The sequence below is a fragment of the Pongo abelii genome, chromosome 1 (genome assembly GCF_028885655.2).
Source record: "Pongo abelii isolate AG06213 chromosome 1, NHGRI_mPonAbe1-v2.0_pri, whole genome shotgun sequence".
Classification (NCBI taxonomy): Eukaryota; Metazoa; Chordata; class Mammalia; order Primates; family Hominidae; genus Pongo; species Pongo abelii.
Window position 1 is genome coordinate 1,538,609 of NC_071985.2, and position 18,413 is coordinate 1,557,021.

Sequence of the window (18,413 nt, forward strand, 5' to 3'; positions counted from 1 at the left end):
GACCAGAGAGCTCCAGAATACAGAAGGCATCAGAACACATCTGACCAGAGAGCTCCGGAATAGAGAAAGCATCAGGACACATCTGACCAGAGAGCTCCGGAATAGAGAAAGCATCAGGACACACCTGACCAGAGAGCTCCGGAATAGAGAAAGCATCAGGACACACCTGACCAGAGAGCTTCAGAGTACAGCACAAGGCACATTGGGAGGTCAGCCCCAAGGCTCCCCAGTCACAGCAGAGGGAGCACCCGTCAGTGAACTTCTGGCCGTAAACAGTGCCGGGTGCATTGAGATCACCCCCCAGCCATGTGAATGGTGCGCTCCTGGTTTGTAAGTGAAGTGGGCAGTGTGGGCCTGTACACCCCACCTCCTTCCCTCGTGTTCCTAGCCATTGATATGCCCGCAGTTGGCACTGCCCTCACCAGTGCTGCACTCAGCTATTTCTTGTCTTTACCAACATTGTCACCCCATTGTGTTCGATGATTTCATCCCAGCTCTCCATGTATATTGAAAGGAAAAGCAACTCTGATTCTTTTTCTCTTTTTTTTTTTTTTTTTTTTAGAGACAGGGTCTCACTTTGTTGCATAGGCTGGAGTGCAATGATGAGATCATAGCTCACTGCCACCTCGAACTCCCGGGCTCAAGGGATCCACCTGCCTCAGCCTCCCAAGTGGCTGCAAATACAGGCATGTGCTACCATGCTTAGCTATTTTATTTTATTTATATTTTATTATTATTATTATTTTGTAAAGACAAGGTCTCACCAGCTTGCTCAGGCTGGTTTTGAACTCCTGGGCTCAAGTGATCTGCCCACCTCAGCCTCTCAAAGTGCTGGGATTCCACATCCTGCTGCAGCTCTGATTCTTGATTTGTTTCGCCGTCACACACATGCACACAAACACACACACATCACTACCACCATCACCACCAACACCAGCAACAAAAACTATAACTTATCCCTGTCATGGGGGCAAGAACAACATTCTAGCTTCTTTCCAGGGCAATAGTTCATAGGTCCTGGAGCCTGTTAGACCACCTTCCTTTCTGTCCCTATCCTTACACCAACTTCAAGCAAATGGACAAATGGATCTCTACTTATCTGCGAAACATCTCATTGTCCCCTACCCTTCCCTGTTTGTGTCTGCCTCTCCAGAATCATACAGGGGCAATAGCAGTGGAGAGAGAATTTGGGCATGAAGTTGGAGAAATAAGGTTAAGTGTCCCAAACAACCAGTCTCCATGGTACTACGATTTGAAATTTATCAAAAGAGCAAAGATAAAGAGAGTGTGATCCATATACATAAGGGAACACTGCTCAGCCACAGGAAAGGATGAAGTCACATCTTTGAAGCCACATGGATGGAACCGGAGGCCATTATCTTCAGTGAAACAACTCAGAAACAGAGTCAAATACCACATGTTCTCACTTACAAGTGGGAGCTAAAGGGTAACATCCGTAGAGCATGGAATGATAGACACTGGAGCCTCAGAAGGGTGGAGGGTGGGAGCCAGGTGAGGGCTGGAAAATTATTTATTGGGTACAATGTTCACTATTTGGGTAACAGTTACACTAAGGCCGGGCGCAGTGGCTCACGCCTGTAATCCCAGCACTTTGGGAGGCCAAGGCGGGTGGATCACGAGGTCAGGAGTTTGAGACGAGCCTAGCCAATACGGTGAATCCTTGTCCCTACTAAAAATACAAAAATTAGCTGGGCGTGGTGGCCCATGCCTGTAATCCCAACTACTTGAAGAATCGCTTGAACCCAGGAGGTGGATGTTGCAGTGAGCCGAGATCGCTCCACTGTACTCCAGCCTGGGCAACAGGGCAAGACTCCATCTCAAAAAAAAAAAGGGTAGTTACAGTAAAAGCCCAGACACTACCACTGTGCAGTAATATATCCACGGAACAAAGCTGCACTTGCGCCCCCTACATCTACAAAAATAAATACGTAAAGTAAAAAATAAAGAGCAGAGCAGAGAGAAAGCATTTAAGCCACGGAACAGCACAATCAAATCAGAATTTTCTGAAGACCATCTTACTTTTGTGCGGAGAATGGTCGGGTGAGGGAGAAAGGCAGACACAGGGAGACCAAAGAGCCAACATTCATTCAGTGCGTGCTTTTGACCACCGATAGGTACTAAGATGTCTATCCAGGCGTGGCAAAGATGACGGCAAGACAAACAAACGCAAACCCTATCCCCGGGGAGCTGATGGTCTAGGAGGTCACTGCGTGTCCAGGCAAGTGGTGATGGTTGCTGGACCTGGGCTGGTGGGGTGAGGACGAGGAAAAGTGGAAAACAGCTCAGGTAGGAGGAAAAATTGATAAGACTGGTGACAAGGTGGGTGTGTTGAGCCGGAGAGGGAGGTAGCAAAATGTCCTAGAGTTGCGAACTTTAACACTTGCTGTGCGGCTCCTCAAAAATGCAGACGCCTGCATGCGTCCACAGAGCAGGGAATGAAACAGAGCTAGTGAGATGGCCCAGGCACCAGCGCGGTGGGACGTGTGAATCTGATTCATGGTGTGGGAGAAAGCAAGCATATTATTATTATTATTATTTTGAAATGGAATCTCACTCTGTCACCCAGGCTGGAGTGCAATGGCACTATCTCGGCTCACTGCCATCTCCGCCTCCCGGGTACACACGATTCTCCTGCCTCAGCCTCCCGAGTAGCTGGGACTACAGGTGTGAGCAAGCACATTATTAATAAAGTCACAGGAGATTCCCTGCGACATTTCAACCCATACAAAGCATTCTGACCAGGCTGGGCAACGTGATGAGACCACATCTCTACAAAAAAAATACAAAAATTAGCCAGCATGGTGGCGCATGCCTGTAGTCCCAGCTACTCAGGGGAGCTGAGGTGAGAGGATTGCTTGAGCCTGGGAGGTCGAGGCTGCAGTAAGCTGTGATCACACCACCCCACTCCAGCCTGGGTGACAGAGAGAGGTCCTGTCTCAAAGAAAAAAAAAAAAGTATTTTCATAGTTTTTAGCTGAGGTTGCCATTGTTGTAAATGGCAAATTCTCCAATTCTCATCTATGAACATGGCCCATGAGGAAATGGAATATATGGAGCATCATGGTCTTTTCAAGAAATGACATTTTTTTCAGTTCCTCGTTCATTCTTCCCCACACAAAACTTCCCCAGCTGGCCTCCAATCCATTCTACCTTCTCACTTGTTCTGGGCTGAACTGTGCCCCCCAAAAATTTACATGTTGAAGCCCTAATCCTCAAGATCTCATAATGTGGCTGTTTTGGGAAATGGGGTCTTTAAAGGAGTGACTAGGTTAACATTAGGTCTTGTGTAGTCATGCGTGACTGTGCCTAATCCATCAAGACTGCTGTCTCTGTAAGAAGAAGAGACTAGGCCACTCTTCCCCCCAAGGGAATATGACGTCAGTACACAGGGAGAAGGGGGCATCTACAAACCAAGGAGGGCGGCCTCAGAAGAAACCAACCCTGCTGACACCTTGATCTTAGACTTTCAGCCTCAGAACTGCAAGAAAATAAATTTTTGTTGTTGAAGCCATTCAGTCTGTGGCACTTTGTTACAGCAGAAACCACACCACCGGCCAGGTGCGGTGGCTCACACCTATAATCCCAGCATTTTGGGAGGCCGAGGCGGGCGGATCACCTGAAGTCAGGACTTCAAGACTAGCCTGGACAACATGATGAAACCCCATCTCTACTAAAAATACAAAAAATTAGCTGGGTATGGTGGTGGGTGCCTGTAATCCCAGCTACTCAGGAGGCTGAGGCAGGAGAATCACTTGAACCCAGGAGACGGAGATTGCAGTGAGCCGAGGTCACGGCATTGCACTCCAGCCTGGGCAATAAGAGCAAAACTCTGCCTCAAAAAAAGAAAAAAAGAAAAAGAAAAGAAAGAAACCACACCAGCAATCTGGTCCTGAAGATCTTTCTCCAGTCTGTTTCTCTCTCTCCCTCTCTCTCTCTCTCTCTCTCATATGAACTTTCACTCACACAGATCGCATGAACGGGGACTCACCACAATCTCCGAATGTTACAGCCAGGATGCTGGAGCGTTTCACACAACACTCTCATCCCTGGGTCCCCCAGAGAATTGTCACTGAGGTCCAATTCAGTTAGACTCTGGCTGGTGCTGAGAACTGAAAAGAGGCCCCGGCAAAAACTGGAAGTGAGATGGCTGTTCACCAATCTAGGAATTAGAAGGAAGACAGAGAGAAAAGAAATCAGCCTCGAATAATAACTAACTGGAGCTGGGAGCCGGGGTGCCTGGCACCAGTTCAGAGAAATGCCTTCCGGGGATTAAGAGATGGGTCACAAAACAAAAATTGTTCCCAGAGAAATGAAGAGGGCTGGATGAGCCTTGGTAAAACCAGTTCTGCCTCCTCTCAGACGGAAAGCATGAGCCTGTGACTGTGGCTGACTGTGGCACCCTAGAGCCCGCTCCCCAGTGTCCTCCTCTAGCCCTTACCAGTTCACTGTCCCAACATGGCCCTGAACATTCTGTGCTGGGTGATCAGAGGGCAGTCCTCACTCCTGGCTACACAATAGCATCAGGAGTGCTCACAAAAATCCTCAGGCCAGGCTGGGCACGGTGGCTCACACCTGTAATCCTAGCACTTTGGGAGGCCGAGGCAGGTTGATCACCTGAGGTCAGGAGTTCAAGACCAGCCTGGCCAACATGGTGAAACCCTGTCTCTACTAAAAATACAAAAATCAATTGGGTGTGGTGGCAGGTGCCTATAATCCCAGCTATTAGGGAGGTTGAGGCAGGAGAATCACTTGAACCTGGGAGGTGGAAGTTGCAGTGAGCCAAGACCGTGCCACTGCACTCCAGCCTGGGCAACAGAGCGAGACTTCATCTCAAAAAAAAAAAAAAAAAAATCGCAAGCCCAGGCCACATCCATAGAAATAAAATCAGAATCTCTGAGGTAGAACCAGATGAATTTTTGAAACTTTTTTTAGGTGTAACCCAAGTTGGAATGCAGTGCCATGATCATAGCTCACTGCAGCCTCAAACTCCTGGGCTCAAGCAATCCTCTTGCCTGAGCCTCCCAAGTAGCTGAGGTTACAGACACGAGTCACTGTGTCCAGCTATATGGATCTTTTTTAAATGTTCAGATGACTCCAACATGCAGTCACGTTTTTGCTTTTGTTTTTCTGTAGAGAGGTGCTCTCACTTTGCTGCTCAGGAAGGACTTGAATTCCTGGCTTCAAGCAATACCCCCATCTTGGCCTCCCAAAAACCTAGGATTACAGGCAAGAGCCACTGCACCCACACATGCAGTCACCTTTGAATCACCTGTAGCTCTCATTCAAATGCAAAGTCTAGCTCCCTAGGTCTAAGATTGGGTCCACAATCCTGCATTTCTAACAGATGCTCAGGCTTCTGGTTCTCAGAAAGGACTGGAACATACGAAGCAAGCTCCTGCCATCAGAGGAAAGCAGCTGCCATCTAGAAAGATGGGTGCTGAGCCCCCTACTGGGGCTCCAGTCAGAGTCTGTCCTCAGAGGAAGGCAGGTGCCATCTAGAGAAATGGGTGCTGAGCCCCCTACCAGGGGTCCAGTCAGAGTCTGTCTTCAGAGGAAGGCAGGTGCCATCTAGAGGGATGGGTGCTGAGCCCCCTACCAGGGCTCCAGTCAGAGTCTGTCCTCAGAGGAAGGCAGCTGCCATCTAGAGGGATGGGTGCTGAGCCTCCTACCAGGGCTCCAGTCAGAGTCTGTCCTCAGAGGAAGGCAGGTGCCATCTAGAGGGATGGGTGCTGAGCCCCCTACCGGGGCTTCAGTGAGAGTCTGTCCTCAGAGGAAGGCAGGTGCCATCTAGAGGGATGGGTGCTGAGCCCCGTACCAGGGCTTCAGTGAGAGTCTGTCCTCAGAGGAAGGCAGGTGCCATCTAGAAAGACAGGTACTGAGCCTCCTACCAGGGCTCCAGTCAGAGTCTGTCCTCAGAGGAAGGCAGGTGCCATCTAGAAGGATGGGTGCTGAGCCCCGTACCGGGGCTTCAGTGAGAGTCTGTCCTCAGAGGAAGGCAGGTGCCATCTAGAGGGATGGGTGCTGAGCCCCGTACCGGGGCTCCAGTGAGAGTCTGTCCTCAGAGGAAGGCAGGTGCCATCTAGAGGGATGGGTGCTGAGCCCCGTACCGGGGCTCCAGTGAGAGTCTGTCCTCAGAGGAAGGCAGGTGCCATCTAGAGGGATGGGTGCTAAGCCCCGTACCGGGGCTTCAGTGAGAGTCTGTCCTCAGAGGAAGGCAGGTGCCATCTAGAGGGATGGGTGCTAAGCCCCGTACCGGGGCTTCAGTGAGAGTCTGTCCTCAGAGGAAGGCAGGTGCCATCTAGAGGGATGGGTGCTGAGCCCCATACCGGGGCTTCAGTGAGAGTCTGTCCTCAGAGGAAGGCAGGTGCCATCTAGAGGGATGGGTGCTGAGCCCCGTACCGGGGCTTCAGTGAGAGTCTGTCCTCAGAGGAAGGCAGGTGCCATCTAGAGGGATGGGTGCTGAGCCCCGTACCGGGGCTTCAGTGAGAGTCTGTCCTCAGAGGAAGGCAGGTGCCATCTAGAGGGATGGGTGCTGAGCCCCGTACCGGGGCTTCAGTGAGAGTGTGCAAGCCTTCCTCACAGGTGTGTGATCTTCACAAGGGTCTCCCTACCCTCTCCACCTTCCACCTCACTCTTAATGAGTAGCTCCGCCTACTTTTCTCTCTGTCTTACGCTGCTTCTCCCATTTCTATGGTCTGAATGTTTGTGTGCCCCAAAATCCATATGCTGAAATCCTAACCCTCAACATGACGTATCAGGAGATGGGGCCTTTGAGGTGTGATTAAGTTATGAGGCTGGAGCCCTCAGGAGTGGGACTGCTGCCCTTAGGAAAGGGACCTCAGAGAGCTGCCTTGCCCCTTCACCATGTGAGGACACAGTGAGAAGGCACCATCGACCAGGGAACAGGCCCTCACCAAACAGCAGATCTGCCAGAGCCTGGATCATGGACTTCCCAGCCTCCAGAACTGTAAGGTGAACTTTCCTTTGGCTTATAAGCCACCCCGTAGTGTTTTGTTATGGCAGCCTGTTGAATGAAGACAACTGTCTTTTTCCCAGTCACTTGGAACTGTTTGCTGCTGTAGAAACCGTACCCTGCTTTCCCACGCCTGCCCTCTCTCTCAACACTGTAAACCCCCAGCCGGGCTGCCCCTTGCCTTCTCTCACTCTCTCACTGTCCATCCTCCGGAAGCTCGCTGAGCGGGGACATCTGCACCCCGCTGGTCAACAGGTTCGTCCCCTTGTGCTTTGGATACTCTGCAAGTCTCCTTGTCAGAGCCCGTGAACCCGCTTCCCGACATCTGCACTTGTTTCCGGACTGTCCCACAGCCAGACCTCAAGTCCCTGTGACCAGGACCTGGGTCTTCACCATCACTGCGGCCCTGTGGGCAGTCAGTCCTTCATGGCCAAACCATGACTAGTAAGGTGGTCCTGGTCGTGGTAATGTCAAGGGATCGAGAAAGCTGAAACTCATTGTTGCCCGTGGAAGGGCCGAGCCTCCTGTTTCCCTTAATTTTGCCCCATGTCAAGTGTCTTCTATCCAGATTAAACTCACACATCACAGGGTGGCCATCTTCCTACAACCACTGTGGGTGGTCCTTCTGTAGGAGGCACTGAACGATAAACCCAGAAGGGACTCAAAAGTCAGGTGACTCAACCATGTCATTGCACAGACTTGGCCACTAGCTTCCAACCACCCAGCAAGTGTGTGAACAGACCCGAAAACAGGGGGTTTTGGCAATGCCCAGTGCAGAGCAACATGAGAGCCTAGAAGGAGGGTCTCCACGTTTCTGCTCTATTTCCCTTGATTTACCTTTGTCATGTTTTTTTCCAAGGAAACTGTGTTTCTCTCCACTGTCACCTGCACACACTTTTTCTCAGACTGCTTTCATGACTGGCTCATACCAGTCTTCAGTGCCAGAATTCCTTTAATTTCTTCTCTATGCACCCAGCTTCCGCTATTCCTTAAAGGAGGCTTAGATTGCACGTTTCTAAGAAACATCCCTCCAGCTCTGAGGTCCTCTGTCCCCTCGCTCCTGGGACACAGACTCTCTTGCATTGTTCTGCCCCACAGACATTGACTGACTCTTAGGCACTAGTGCTCCAAGTAGCTTACAAGCAATTTCAGTTGACAAATATTTGTAGGCAATCCTACATCCTACTTAATACCTTGTGCTAAACTGGCATTCCCCAAACATTTGTTCCTTGTTTTATTGTTTTTTTTCCTCATCCCATTTATCCACCTACCACACGTCAATCTTTGTTCATGGAGGGGTCTAAAACAGATGGTGGTGGCATTATGATGTAGCTGTGGCAACTGTATTCGGAAGATAGTTGAAAAGAGATGAGAGAAGGCAAGCGCCAAGAAGAAGCTGGCGAGGAAGCAGGAGGAAGCACCTGGAAGCCGAGTTTCCTTACCCATGAGAACAGGCAGCATGAGAGGAGCCTGGGAGGACACACTGCACCATATCAAGGTGTCGGCCTTCCTTTTCCTCCTCCTCTTCCTCCTTGGGCATGTTATGGAGAAACCCCAGGGACAGTGACTCCACCCGATGACAGTTCTCAATGCAAAAGGAAGAAACTACGTGGTCCATTCTGGTGGAGAGATTGATCTCAATCTTGGGGAAATAGTCCATGGCCCTTTGCACGAAGTCCTCCTCCTGCATCTCATACAAACAGTAGAACAATTCCAGCTGGCTGGGCTGTATCTGCAGCTTCTTAGCTTTAGCTTTCACTTCAATCCATTTCAGCAGCTCCAGCCTGATTTGCTGAGAGATCTTGCAACTTAATTTCTTCTCCAAGTAGGAGGTCCTCTCCTGATTTACCAGGCCAAAGAGGAAACGTACAACAAAAATCAAATACCCCTTTTCGAATTTGCCATAGTTTTCCAAAAGGACTGTCACATCTCGGCTGGGAAGCTTCAAAAGACTCCCTGGAACGTTCGTCCTTCCTTCCTTTTCCTCTTCCAGCAGGTAGTACATGGCGGCAAAGAACTCCTGGAAAGTCATGTGGATGAAGCTGTAGAACTTCTCGCAGTCCACTTCCTTTTGGAACAGGTTCATCCTCAGGAAAGCAGACACATCCGCCTTCTGCAGCCCATGATTCCTGAGGTCAGACTCCTCAAACAGGATTTTCTGGTTCCAGATTCCATCTGCAGCCAAAGAGCAGAGCCCCCACAGGTGGGCGCAGAGGCGGTGCTCCTGGCTCCCTCCCCGGGGCTGCAACAAACTGGAAAGGAAGAAGACGTACACCGCGGTGGTGGTCTTGGATGTCTGGGCAAGGCTCTTGCCACTCTCCATCTGCTGTTTCAGTCCAGTGCACACGATCCAGCAGACCAGGGGGATGAAGCACATGGTGAAGAGGACCTCATTCTCCTGAATCAGACTGAAGGCTGCCTTGGCTTGGGCCTCATCAGAGAAGTACTTGAAGAAGTACTCTTTCCTTTTGGCCTCAGAGAAACCCAGGATCTCCACATGCCGAGGATGGTCCAGCAAGTGCTGCAGTTTCTCCAGGGCCACAGGTCTTGTGGTGATGAGCAGAGAGGCCTCGGGAAGCAGCTTCTTTCTGATGAGGCTGCTCAGGAGAATGTCTCCCCGCTCGGCCTTCTGCCAGTCAGTGCAGAGCGGTCCTATGTGCTCATCAAAGGCACCTTGCAGCTCATCGAAGCCGTCCATGAGGAAGAGGATTCTGGAGGGTTTTCTCACGATCTTGTGGATGGGTGGGTTTGGGTCGGGGCAGCAGCTCATGATCAGGTCCCCCAGGCTCCTCTGTGTCACAAGGCTCACCTCCCGACAGTGGATATAGAACAGATAGTCAAACCTGTCTTGGTAGAGTGTCCCCGACGCCCAGTCCAACATAATCTTCCTGGCCAGGATTGTTTTCCCAATCCCTGCCGCTCCCTGGAACACCACGGTGTGCACAGGCTCAGAGTGCTCATCATCGGGGTCAAACAGCAACTCCATCTTAATGGGACTCACGGGGCTCTCACACATCTTGGTCTTGCCAATGGCCAGAAGCTCCTGCTCCCTCTCCTGCTGGCTCCGGTGCTCCTTGATGAGGCGCAGTCTTGTGTAGCGTTTGTTGAGGCTCACACTCTCACCCAGACGGGCATTCCTGTCTTCGATGCACTGGAATCTGCTTCTCACGTACTTTCTGTACTTCTTACGGTAATCTACGGCAAAGACAGGAAGTTAGGGGGAAAGCCCACACACATCCACCTGAGATGCGCTCTCAACAGGGGCCTGTCGTCGGAAGTGAGTGGTAACCGAAATGGAGAAATGGAAGGTGCAGCTCCTCTCCACTGGGTAGGAAAGGTGCCGAGAATCTCTGGTGTCAAGTTTTTAAGATACACAGTTGAGCAGAAGGCCTGTCTGTATGTGTAGCCACCAGCCCAAAGATCCTTTGAATCAATCTTATTCCTTTAAGTAATCTGCATCCCATGCCTTATCAAACTTGAAATGCTTAATCACCCCCGCTGGCTCTGGGACTGCAAAAGCCACACAAACATGAATCTGTTTCTTCAACTGACAATGGATTTCCTGAGACAGGCCTTTGCATCCCAAAGAGCAGGAACCTATAGTATGGCCAAGTTACCCAGCTGCTCAGCTTCACAGAGCCTCCTGAACCAGGTCTTAAAACTCAACTAGAAGCACCACCCCAGTTGCTTACCCTTCTTCATTTTACAAATAGAGATTCTCGAAAGGTACTCCAGTAAACCCATCCACTCCTCTTCAGTGCTGTCTTCCCGGCATATCACAGTGGGATTAGAGACACGTGCATTATCTGAACCTAAAAGGGGAAAAAAAAGGCGTCAAAACCCAGAACTATTATCACAGAGGATGCAATTGAAACCTGGCCTAATATTTGGCATGAGAGAAGAGACCCCAAACATCCCCCAAATCAAAACATGGCTCTGAGTTGCGGAGGACAGGTATCCAGTCAAAAGTCTAGTTGGGAGCATTTCTGCACTCCTAGTTTCAAAACAACTTCTGCTGTCCACCTGCCAAGCATGTGTTCCCACTGTCCCCAGTCTCAGAATCTCTTCCTTAGGTCTGGAAATCAATCAGCAAACATGCGAAGCAGGCTAAGTTTCTTTTACCCTCATTTGCTTTTGCCTGCCCCTGGCAGCCTGATTGTGAGGACATCTCCAAGCTCTCCTATATCCCCAACACGGCTGTGGGCTAAGAAAGGTCACCCTTCCCTGACTGCAGTTCCCTGCAATCCATTTCACACACATCTTCTATTGTCGAGTCTAGATGTCCGGTTCTTCAAGAGTGAGAATGACCAGTCTGTTTCATGCCTAATCTGGTGGTTGGGAATCCTGGCTGACTTTAAAATCACCCAGGAAGCTTTAAAAATATGGACTTCAGGACTCCACGTCCAGAGGTTCTTTTTCAGTCCCTCTGAGGTGAGACCCAAGAACCATCACATACTAAAAGCTCCCAGGTGATTCCAACATGCATCTGTGTTGAGAATCACAAATCCAAACAGTCACTAGATAACATATCTTAAGAAGGCGTTCTGTAGGAGAAATTCAGGTTAGGTAAAACAAGAGTTAGTCACTAGGGGAAATATATAAGACAGATAACTTCAGGTGGGCAGGAATCTACGAGTAACATAAATGATTTTTTTTTTTTTTGAGACAGGGCCTCACTCTATTGCCCAGGCTGGAGTGCAGTGACACAATCACGGCTCCCTGCAGCCTCAACCTCCTGGGCTCAAGTGATCCTCCCACCACAGCCTCCAGAACAGCTGGGACTATTGACACGTGCCACCACACCCAACTAATTTTTGCATTTTTTGTAGAGACAGGTTCTCACTATGTTACCCAGGCTGGTCTCAAACTCCTGGGCTCAAGCAATCCTCCCATCTTGGCCTCCTGAAGTGCTGGGATTACAGGCATAAGCCACTGCGCCCAGCCCATAAAAGAGCTCTGACAGCTGTCTACTTGGTAACCATACCACAAAACAAAATCCAAAAAATCTAAGCCAAAACCAAAATCTTAAATCTTTTTTTTTAAGAGACAGAGTCTTGCTTTGTTCCCAAAGCTGGAGGGCAATGGCATGGTCATAGCTCACTCCAGCCTGGAACTCCTGAGCTCAAGTGATGCACCCACTTCAGCCACCTGAGTAACTGAGGCTCAGGTAGGAGCTATCACAGTAAATTAGCCAAAGTCTATTACCTAAAACCTCACCCCACCCCAGGAAACAAACAAACAAACTTCTAACCCTAGTTATAACTTTTCTGCCTCAAAATCCAGATATGGAAGCAAAGATGGTAGAGTGGTTAAGAGCCAGGCTTTGACCAGAGACTCAGAGACATGCCCTGCTTTTTACCCCAGCTCTGGTTATGGCTGGAAATAAGCCATGGGCCAGTTAGAATCTCTTCCAGGCTCACTTCATTCACTTGCAGGAGGGATAATACCAGAAGCTACTTCATGGGGTTCTTGAATGTGCCATAAAAACTGCTTAGCAAAGTACTTCTACAGTCGTGATTATGACACTTTAATTTGGGTATGTGAGTATGTAAGTACTGACGCAATGATAATTGCTTTATTTATTTATTTAGAGATGAGGTCTCACCATGTTGCTCAGGCTGGTTTTGAATTCCTGGGCTCAAGGGATCCTCCTGCCTTAGCCTCCTGAGTAGCTGGGACTACGGGTGAGAGCCATTGCAGCAATTGGTTTCTGACCTCCCCTGGCTGCACACTGCTGTCTGTTTCCCCAGTGTCATTACATGCACACTGCTGCCCTGCCTTAACATGTGTTTCCCTATCCACTGACTCATTTGTACTCCTCCTTCCCATCACCACCAGCTCTACATCATCATCCTGCAATACTCTGCCCTTCTCTGAGCCCTACCTTTGCCTAGAACACAAGACAAAAGAAAGAACCTTATCCCCAATGTGTGCATGGGGATTAAGAGAATTTCTTTTACATTCCAATTCCCAAAGTGGTGGTGAAAGGAAAGGCTTCTGCCACAAACTCCATGGTTCTTCAAGGAGAGAGGCTGCCCTCTGGGCCATAGGAAGCAGAGGCCCGAGCCTGCTGACCACACAGCAGACACTGGACAAAACATCTGAGAAGCTGGATGGAGAACTGGAGGTGGGTGCAGGCACTGCTGAGATTCAGATAAAGAGGGACTAATCATTGCAGGTGCCCAGGGGGTCGGTACAATCTGCCTCAGCTTTTTAAAGGAGTTAGAGAAAATAAACAGTTTGCCTCCACCTTCTCATAGCACTACCGTGAGAGGGGAAAAGAGGAAGAAACCAAGACAATACAAGAAATTTTTTTTTTTTTTTAAACAGAGTCTTGCTCTTTAGCCCAGGCTGGAGTGCAGTGGTGCAATCTCAGCTCACTGCAACCTCCACTCCCTGGGTTCAAGCGATTCTCCTACCTCAGCCTCCTGAGTAGCTGGGATTACAGGCGCCCACCACCACACCCGGTTAATTTTTTTTGTATTTTCAGTAGAGATGGGGTTTTGCCATGTTGGCCAGGCTGGTGTTGAACTCCTGACCTCGGGTGATCCACCCACCTCAGCCTCACAAAGTGCTGGAATTACAGGCATGAGCCACCATGCCCGGCCAAGAAATGATTTAAAAAAAAAAAAATCATACTAACTTCTGTGCATCAAAGGACACAGTTAACCGAATGAAAAGACAACCCACAGAATGGGAGAAAATATTTGTAAATCATATATCTGATATGGGGTTAATATCTAGAATATATAAAGAACTCCTACAAGGCAACAACAAAAGCCAAACCTGGTCTGAAAATGAGAAAAGAATTTGAACAGAACTTTCTCTGAAGAGGCTCTATAAATGGCCAACAAGCACGTGAAAAGGTGCTCAGCATCACTTATCATTAGGGAAACGGAAATCAAAACTATGGTGAGATACCACCTCATACTCATTAGAATGGTTACTATAAAAAAGAAAAAATAAATAAAAATAACGTGTTCTGAGGATATGGAGAAATTGGAACCCTTGTGTGCTGTTGGTGGGAAATGGTACAGATGGTATCTGGAACAGTAGAGCAGTTCTTCAAAATATTTAACAGAATTACAATATGATTCAGAAATTTCACTTGTGAGTATATACCCCAAAGAATTAAAGCAGGGTCTTGAAGAGATATTTGTGCACCAACACTCATAACAGCATTAACCATAACAAAAAGGTAGAAGTAATCCAGGTGTTCACCAACAGATAACTAAACAAAATTTGGTATACGGTACCATGGAGTATTTATACAGTCTTTTTTAAAGGAAGGGAATTCTGACACATGCTACAACATAGCTGAACCCTGAGGACATTATGCTGAGTGAAATAAACTACTCATAAAGGAAAAAATGCTGTATGTTTCCACTTATATGAGGTGCCCAGAGTAGTAAGATTCACAGAGATCGCAAATAGAATGGTGGTTACCGGGGCTGGGAGAATGAGGCAATGGGGAGTTATTGTTCAACAGGTGAGGAGTTTCAGTTTTGCAAGATGAAAACAGTTGTGGAGATTGGTTGCACAATGTGAGTGTACCTAACAGTACTGAACTGTACATTTAAAAATGATTATGGCCGGGCGCGGTGACTCACACCTGGAATCCCAGCACTTTGCGAGGCCGAGACGGGTGGATCACCTGAGGTCGGGAGTTTGAGACCAACCTGACCAACATGGAGAAACCCCATCTCTACTAAAAATACAAAATTAGCCGGGCGTGGAGGCACAATGCCTGTAATCCCAGCTACTTGGGAGGCTGAGGCAGGAGAAACGCTTGAACCCGGGAGGTGGAGGTTGCAGTGAGCCGAGATCTCACCATTGCACTCCAGCCTGGGCAACAAGAGCAACTCCGTCTCAAAAAAATATATATATATATTAAGATGGAAAATTGTATATTATGTGCATTTCGCCACAATTTTTTTTAAAAGTCTTCCTTCCACTCACCCCACTTCGGCTCATCTCTTTTTGCTTTCTCATAAAGGTCTCTCCTATTGATCGCAGCGAAGATCCACACGGCCATGGCCCACGCCTTCTCCTCCCCATTGAAGTCAATCATTAGCGTGGCTAGATCCACATGGTCTGCCTTCTCTGTCTGACCCCTTGGGAGGGGGATGCAGCCCTTCTGAGGAGGATAGTCCTCTAAGTGCATCTTAAATTTCTTCAAGTCCACATCCTCCAGGTCCTCCAGGTACCTGGCCAGCTTGCAGCGGGTGCTTGCCATCTTCATCTGCAGCTGTTTTCAGGGTCCGTAGGCTTCGGTCCACACTAAGATACCAGGCAGCGAACACAGCATACGGATGAGTCTTTTTTAAAGTCTCCACTTTGAGAGATATAAATTATCAAAAACTCGGCAAACAGAAAGAAAAAAATGTCACATGACTGTAACCAGTCATAATCTTTAATTCTGAAAAGTTAGCCAAGGCCGGGCACGGTGGCTCACACCTGTAATCCCTGCACTTTGAGAGGCCAAGGCAGGCAGATCACCTGAGCTGAGGAATTCAAAACCAGCCTGGCCAACATGGCAAAACTGTGTCTCTACTAAAAATACAAAAATGAGCTGGGTGTGGTGGTGGGCGCCTGTAATCCCAGCTACTCAGGAAGTTGAGGTAGGAGAATTGATTGAACCCGGGAGGTGGAGGTTGCAGTGGGCCAAAATCACGCCACTGCACTCCAGCCTAGGCGACACAGCGAGACTCCACCTCAAAAAAAAAAAAAAAAAGTTTGCCAAATGCTTACCAGAAAGTTCTCCTGTTGGCTCGATCCAGGAGTGTGTCCTGAACCATGGAAGAAAGGTTTCCCTATGGAGGGAAAAATATGTAAACAAGTCCATAAACAGGATTGTATTACAGTCTACAGTGAACAACCACTTCATGATGCCATCTTGACACATCAGCAAGAAAATTTTTGTCCCGTTGATTACGGGGCTATGACGTTGGACAAACTCTTCACTATTCCTCAACTTCAGTTTCCTCATCTACAAAATGAGAAAGCAGAAGAGAATGTTTTCAGTTCCTCCAGACTGAAGGCTCTGGCTCTTTGCTTCTGTGTTCGTGAGGGAAGAGGGATGACAGACAATAGAAGGAGAAGGCCAGGAGGTGAGTAAGTGTGTTGATAACAGAGCAGGACGTGGCTAGGGAGAGAGGAGAGAGAATACAAAAGCTTGCGGAGGAGGGGACAGTCTTTGACTGCACTTCTATCAACCAGTGGACTGAAGGGAAATGAAGCTGGGAGTGCGTAATGGAGAATAAGAAAAACATACATCCCTGTAATCCCAGCACTCCAGGAGGCCGAGGTGGGCGGATCACCTGAGGTCAGGAGTTGGAGACCAGCCTGACCAAACAACATGGAGAAACCCCGTCTCTACTAAAAATACAAAAATTAGCCGGGTGTAGTACCAGGCACCTGTAATCCCAGTTACTCGGGAGGCTGAGGCAGGAGAATCGCTTGAACCCGGGAGGCAGAAGTTGCGATAAGCCAAGATCACGCCACTGCACACCAGCCTGGGCAATAAGAGCAAAACTCCATCTCAAAAAATAAAATAGAATAAAATAAAATAAATAAAAACATACATCCTTTAATGTCTCCTTGCAAAATTTGCAATTGTTATCATTATAATTCACATTAATTTAGAGCTTTCCACAGGCTAGGCACTCACTGATGTTTTTCCCCATCTAACATGCACAGAGCTCTATGAGGTGCACCTATTCCTAGCCCCATTTTATAGATGCATAAACTGAGTCTTAGGGGACTAAGAAGCCTGCCGAGGGGTTTAGAACCAGGAAAGAACAGAGCCAGGATTTTGACCAGAGATATGAGACCATGTCTTCCATCACTTGTTTCAGTCAGACAAAGACAAAGACAACAAAATAGATGACTAAAAGACACACTTCCCCAGCATTTATCACAGGTATATCACTGCAGCATTCACCAACATAGTCTTCCCAACTAGACTTTGAGTTCCACAAAAACTAGCAATCACCTGCTGCATCTTTAGATCTTCCATATCTCCTAGAGTCTGGATGGACGAACAAGTTGGCTTTGTTTGGAATTGTTCCCTCCTTGATCCCTTGATTATACTGTATTTGGCAAAGCACCTCAACCTAAAGCCATAAATAACACTCAAGGGAAGGAGAGAGCCTGGAAAACAGTGGAGCTCTCCAAATTGGAATTTCTGTGACTGCAGTTCAATGTCAAGATGCCTCAGACTCACTCATCTTTCCCATCCCATCTCCATTCCTGCCTATCTACTCCTCACCTCCTGAGCCCCGCAAACCCAGCCCTGTGCATCCTGAGGTGACTGCTCTCCAGACAGTCCTATTAGCTCCGCATACCCTCCCAGCTCCTGCCCCATCAGTCCTTCCATCTGCATCAGGATTCTGCCTTTCTTCTGTGCTCCTTCCACCCTAACACCAGCACAATAATCTTCTGCCCTTTGGTTTTTAAGGAGGTTCGTTTCCTTCTATGTATCCCATCCATCTTCTCCCCTGGGAGGGATACTGGGCAAATCTGCTAAAGTCGTGGGTGTAAACTATGGTTGCTGCCCCTGTCCTCCCCTCTTCCCCCCACCACATACACACACATGCACTTGCACACATAGAGCCCAAATAATGATAAAAGAACATTCCAGAAATGTGGTTGAAGCACAAACTTGGAGACTAGCAGAAGAAATTCCTAGGGCATTAACCAGGACAAGTTCTGCCCTCTGAACACAACCTTCCCCACTGCTCTCCTGGTCCTGTTGCCCACCCTGCCCTGTGGAGCTGGACTTACCCAGATGCCAGCCTCAGGAACAGCTAGAGAGGAAATGCAATGAATTTATAGCAGTCACGGCCCCAGAAGGGGCAGGAAGGATGTGGTCTCCACTTACATCAGAGCAGAGGCAGAGAGACTAATGGTTAATCACACAGCTGGATTTTCCAAATGGGATCAACAGTGTTGTCAAAACCGTGTCTGGGTTCCATACTGGGGTTCACCTTGCTCTCCTCTGAGGCACCCCACAGAAGCAGGGTGGGAGGCCAGTATAAGACGGGGCTGGGGGTCAAATTGGCAGTGCTAAATGGATGTTGCCTCTGACACTGCCCGCTGCAACGACTCCACTGACAGCGAGGGAAGTGAAACTAAGGACATGCCATGCGAGTGAGTACAGAATCCAGAGCATGACCTGACCCAGCCTTCAAACTCCAGAGCCCATGCCCTGTCCTCTCATAGCAAGATGGCTGGAAGGCAGTACAGGTTCTCTCCGACATGTTCTACTTTTAAAGCACAAATTTTACTCCCTGACTTATTGACTCACCTGTTCCACTAACACTTATGGAACGGCTGGTATGTGCCAGGCATGCACACAAAGCCTCACCTTGAGTAGCTTGAGGAGAGACACACACAGATCTACTCTGCTGCTCATGAGA

The 18,413-nt window shown here is 48.6% G+C and overlaps 1 protein-coding gene across 3 annotated transcripts in view; it reads right to left on the reverse strand.

The window, feature by feature from the left end:
- The window catches only part of NLRP3 (NLR family pyrin domain containing 3), a 36,307-nt gene extending 18,489 nt beyond the window's left edge, over positions 1 to 17,818 (reverse strand). The window contains exons 1-6 of one of the 3 annotated variants that reach the window (XM_054560798.2): positions 17,779 to 17,818; positions 15,745 to 15,982; positions 14,953 to 15,273; positions 10,686 to 10,805; positions 8,436 to 10,188; positions 4,009 to 4,179 (exon numbers count right to left, since the gene is read on the reverse strand). In XM_054560798.2, coding sequence (XP_054416773.1) covers positions 4,009 to 4,179; positions 8,436 to 10,188; positions 10,686 to 10,805; positions 14,953 to 15,235 — 2,327 coding nt within the window. In that variant the 5' untranslated portion in view covers positions 15,236 to 15,273; positions 15,745 to 15,982; positions 17,779 to 17,818. Of the gene's footprint in view, positions 1 to 4,008; positions 4,180 to 8,435; positions 10,189 to 10,685; positions 10,806 to 14,952; positions 15,983 to 17,778 lie in introns of all 3 variants that reach the window. The other 2 variants (XM_024254354.3, XM_054560797.2) reach the window with 2 other exon arrangements.
- Positions 17,819 to 18,413: the final 595 nt, after the last annotated feature.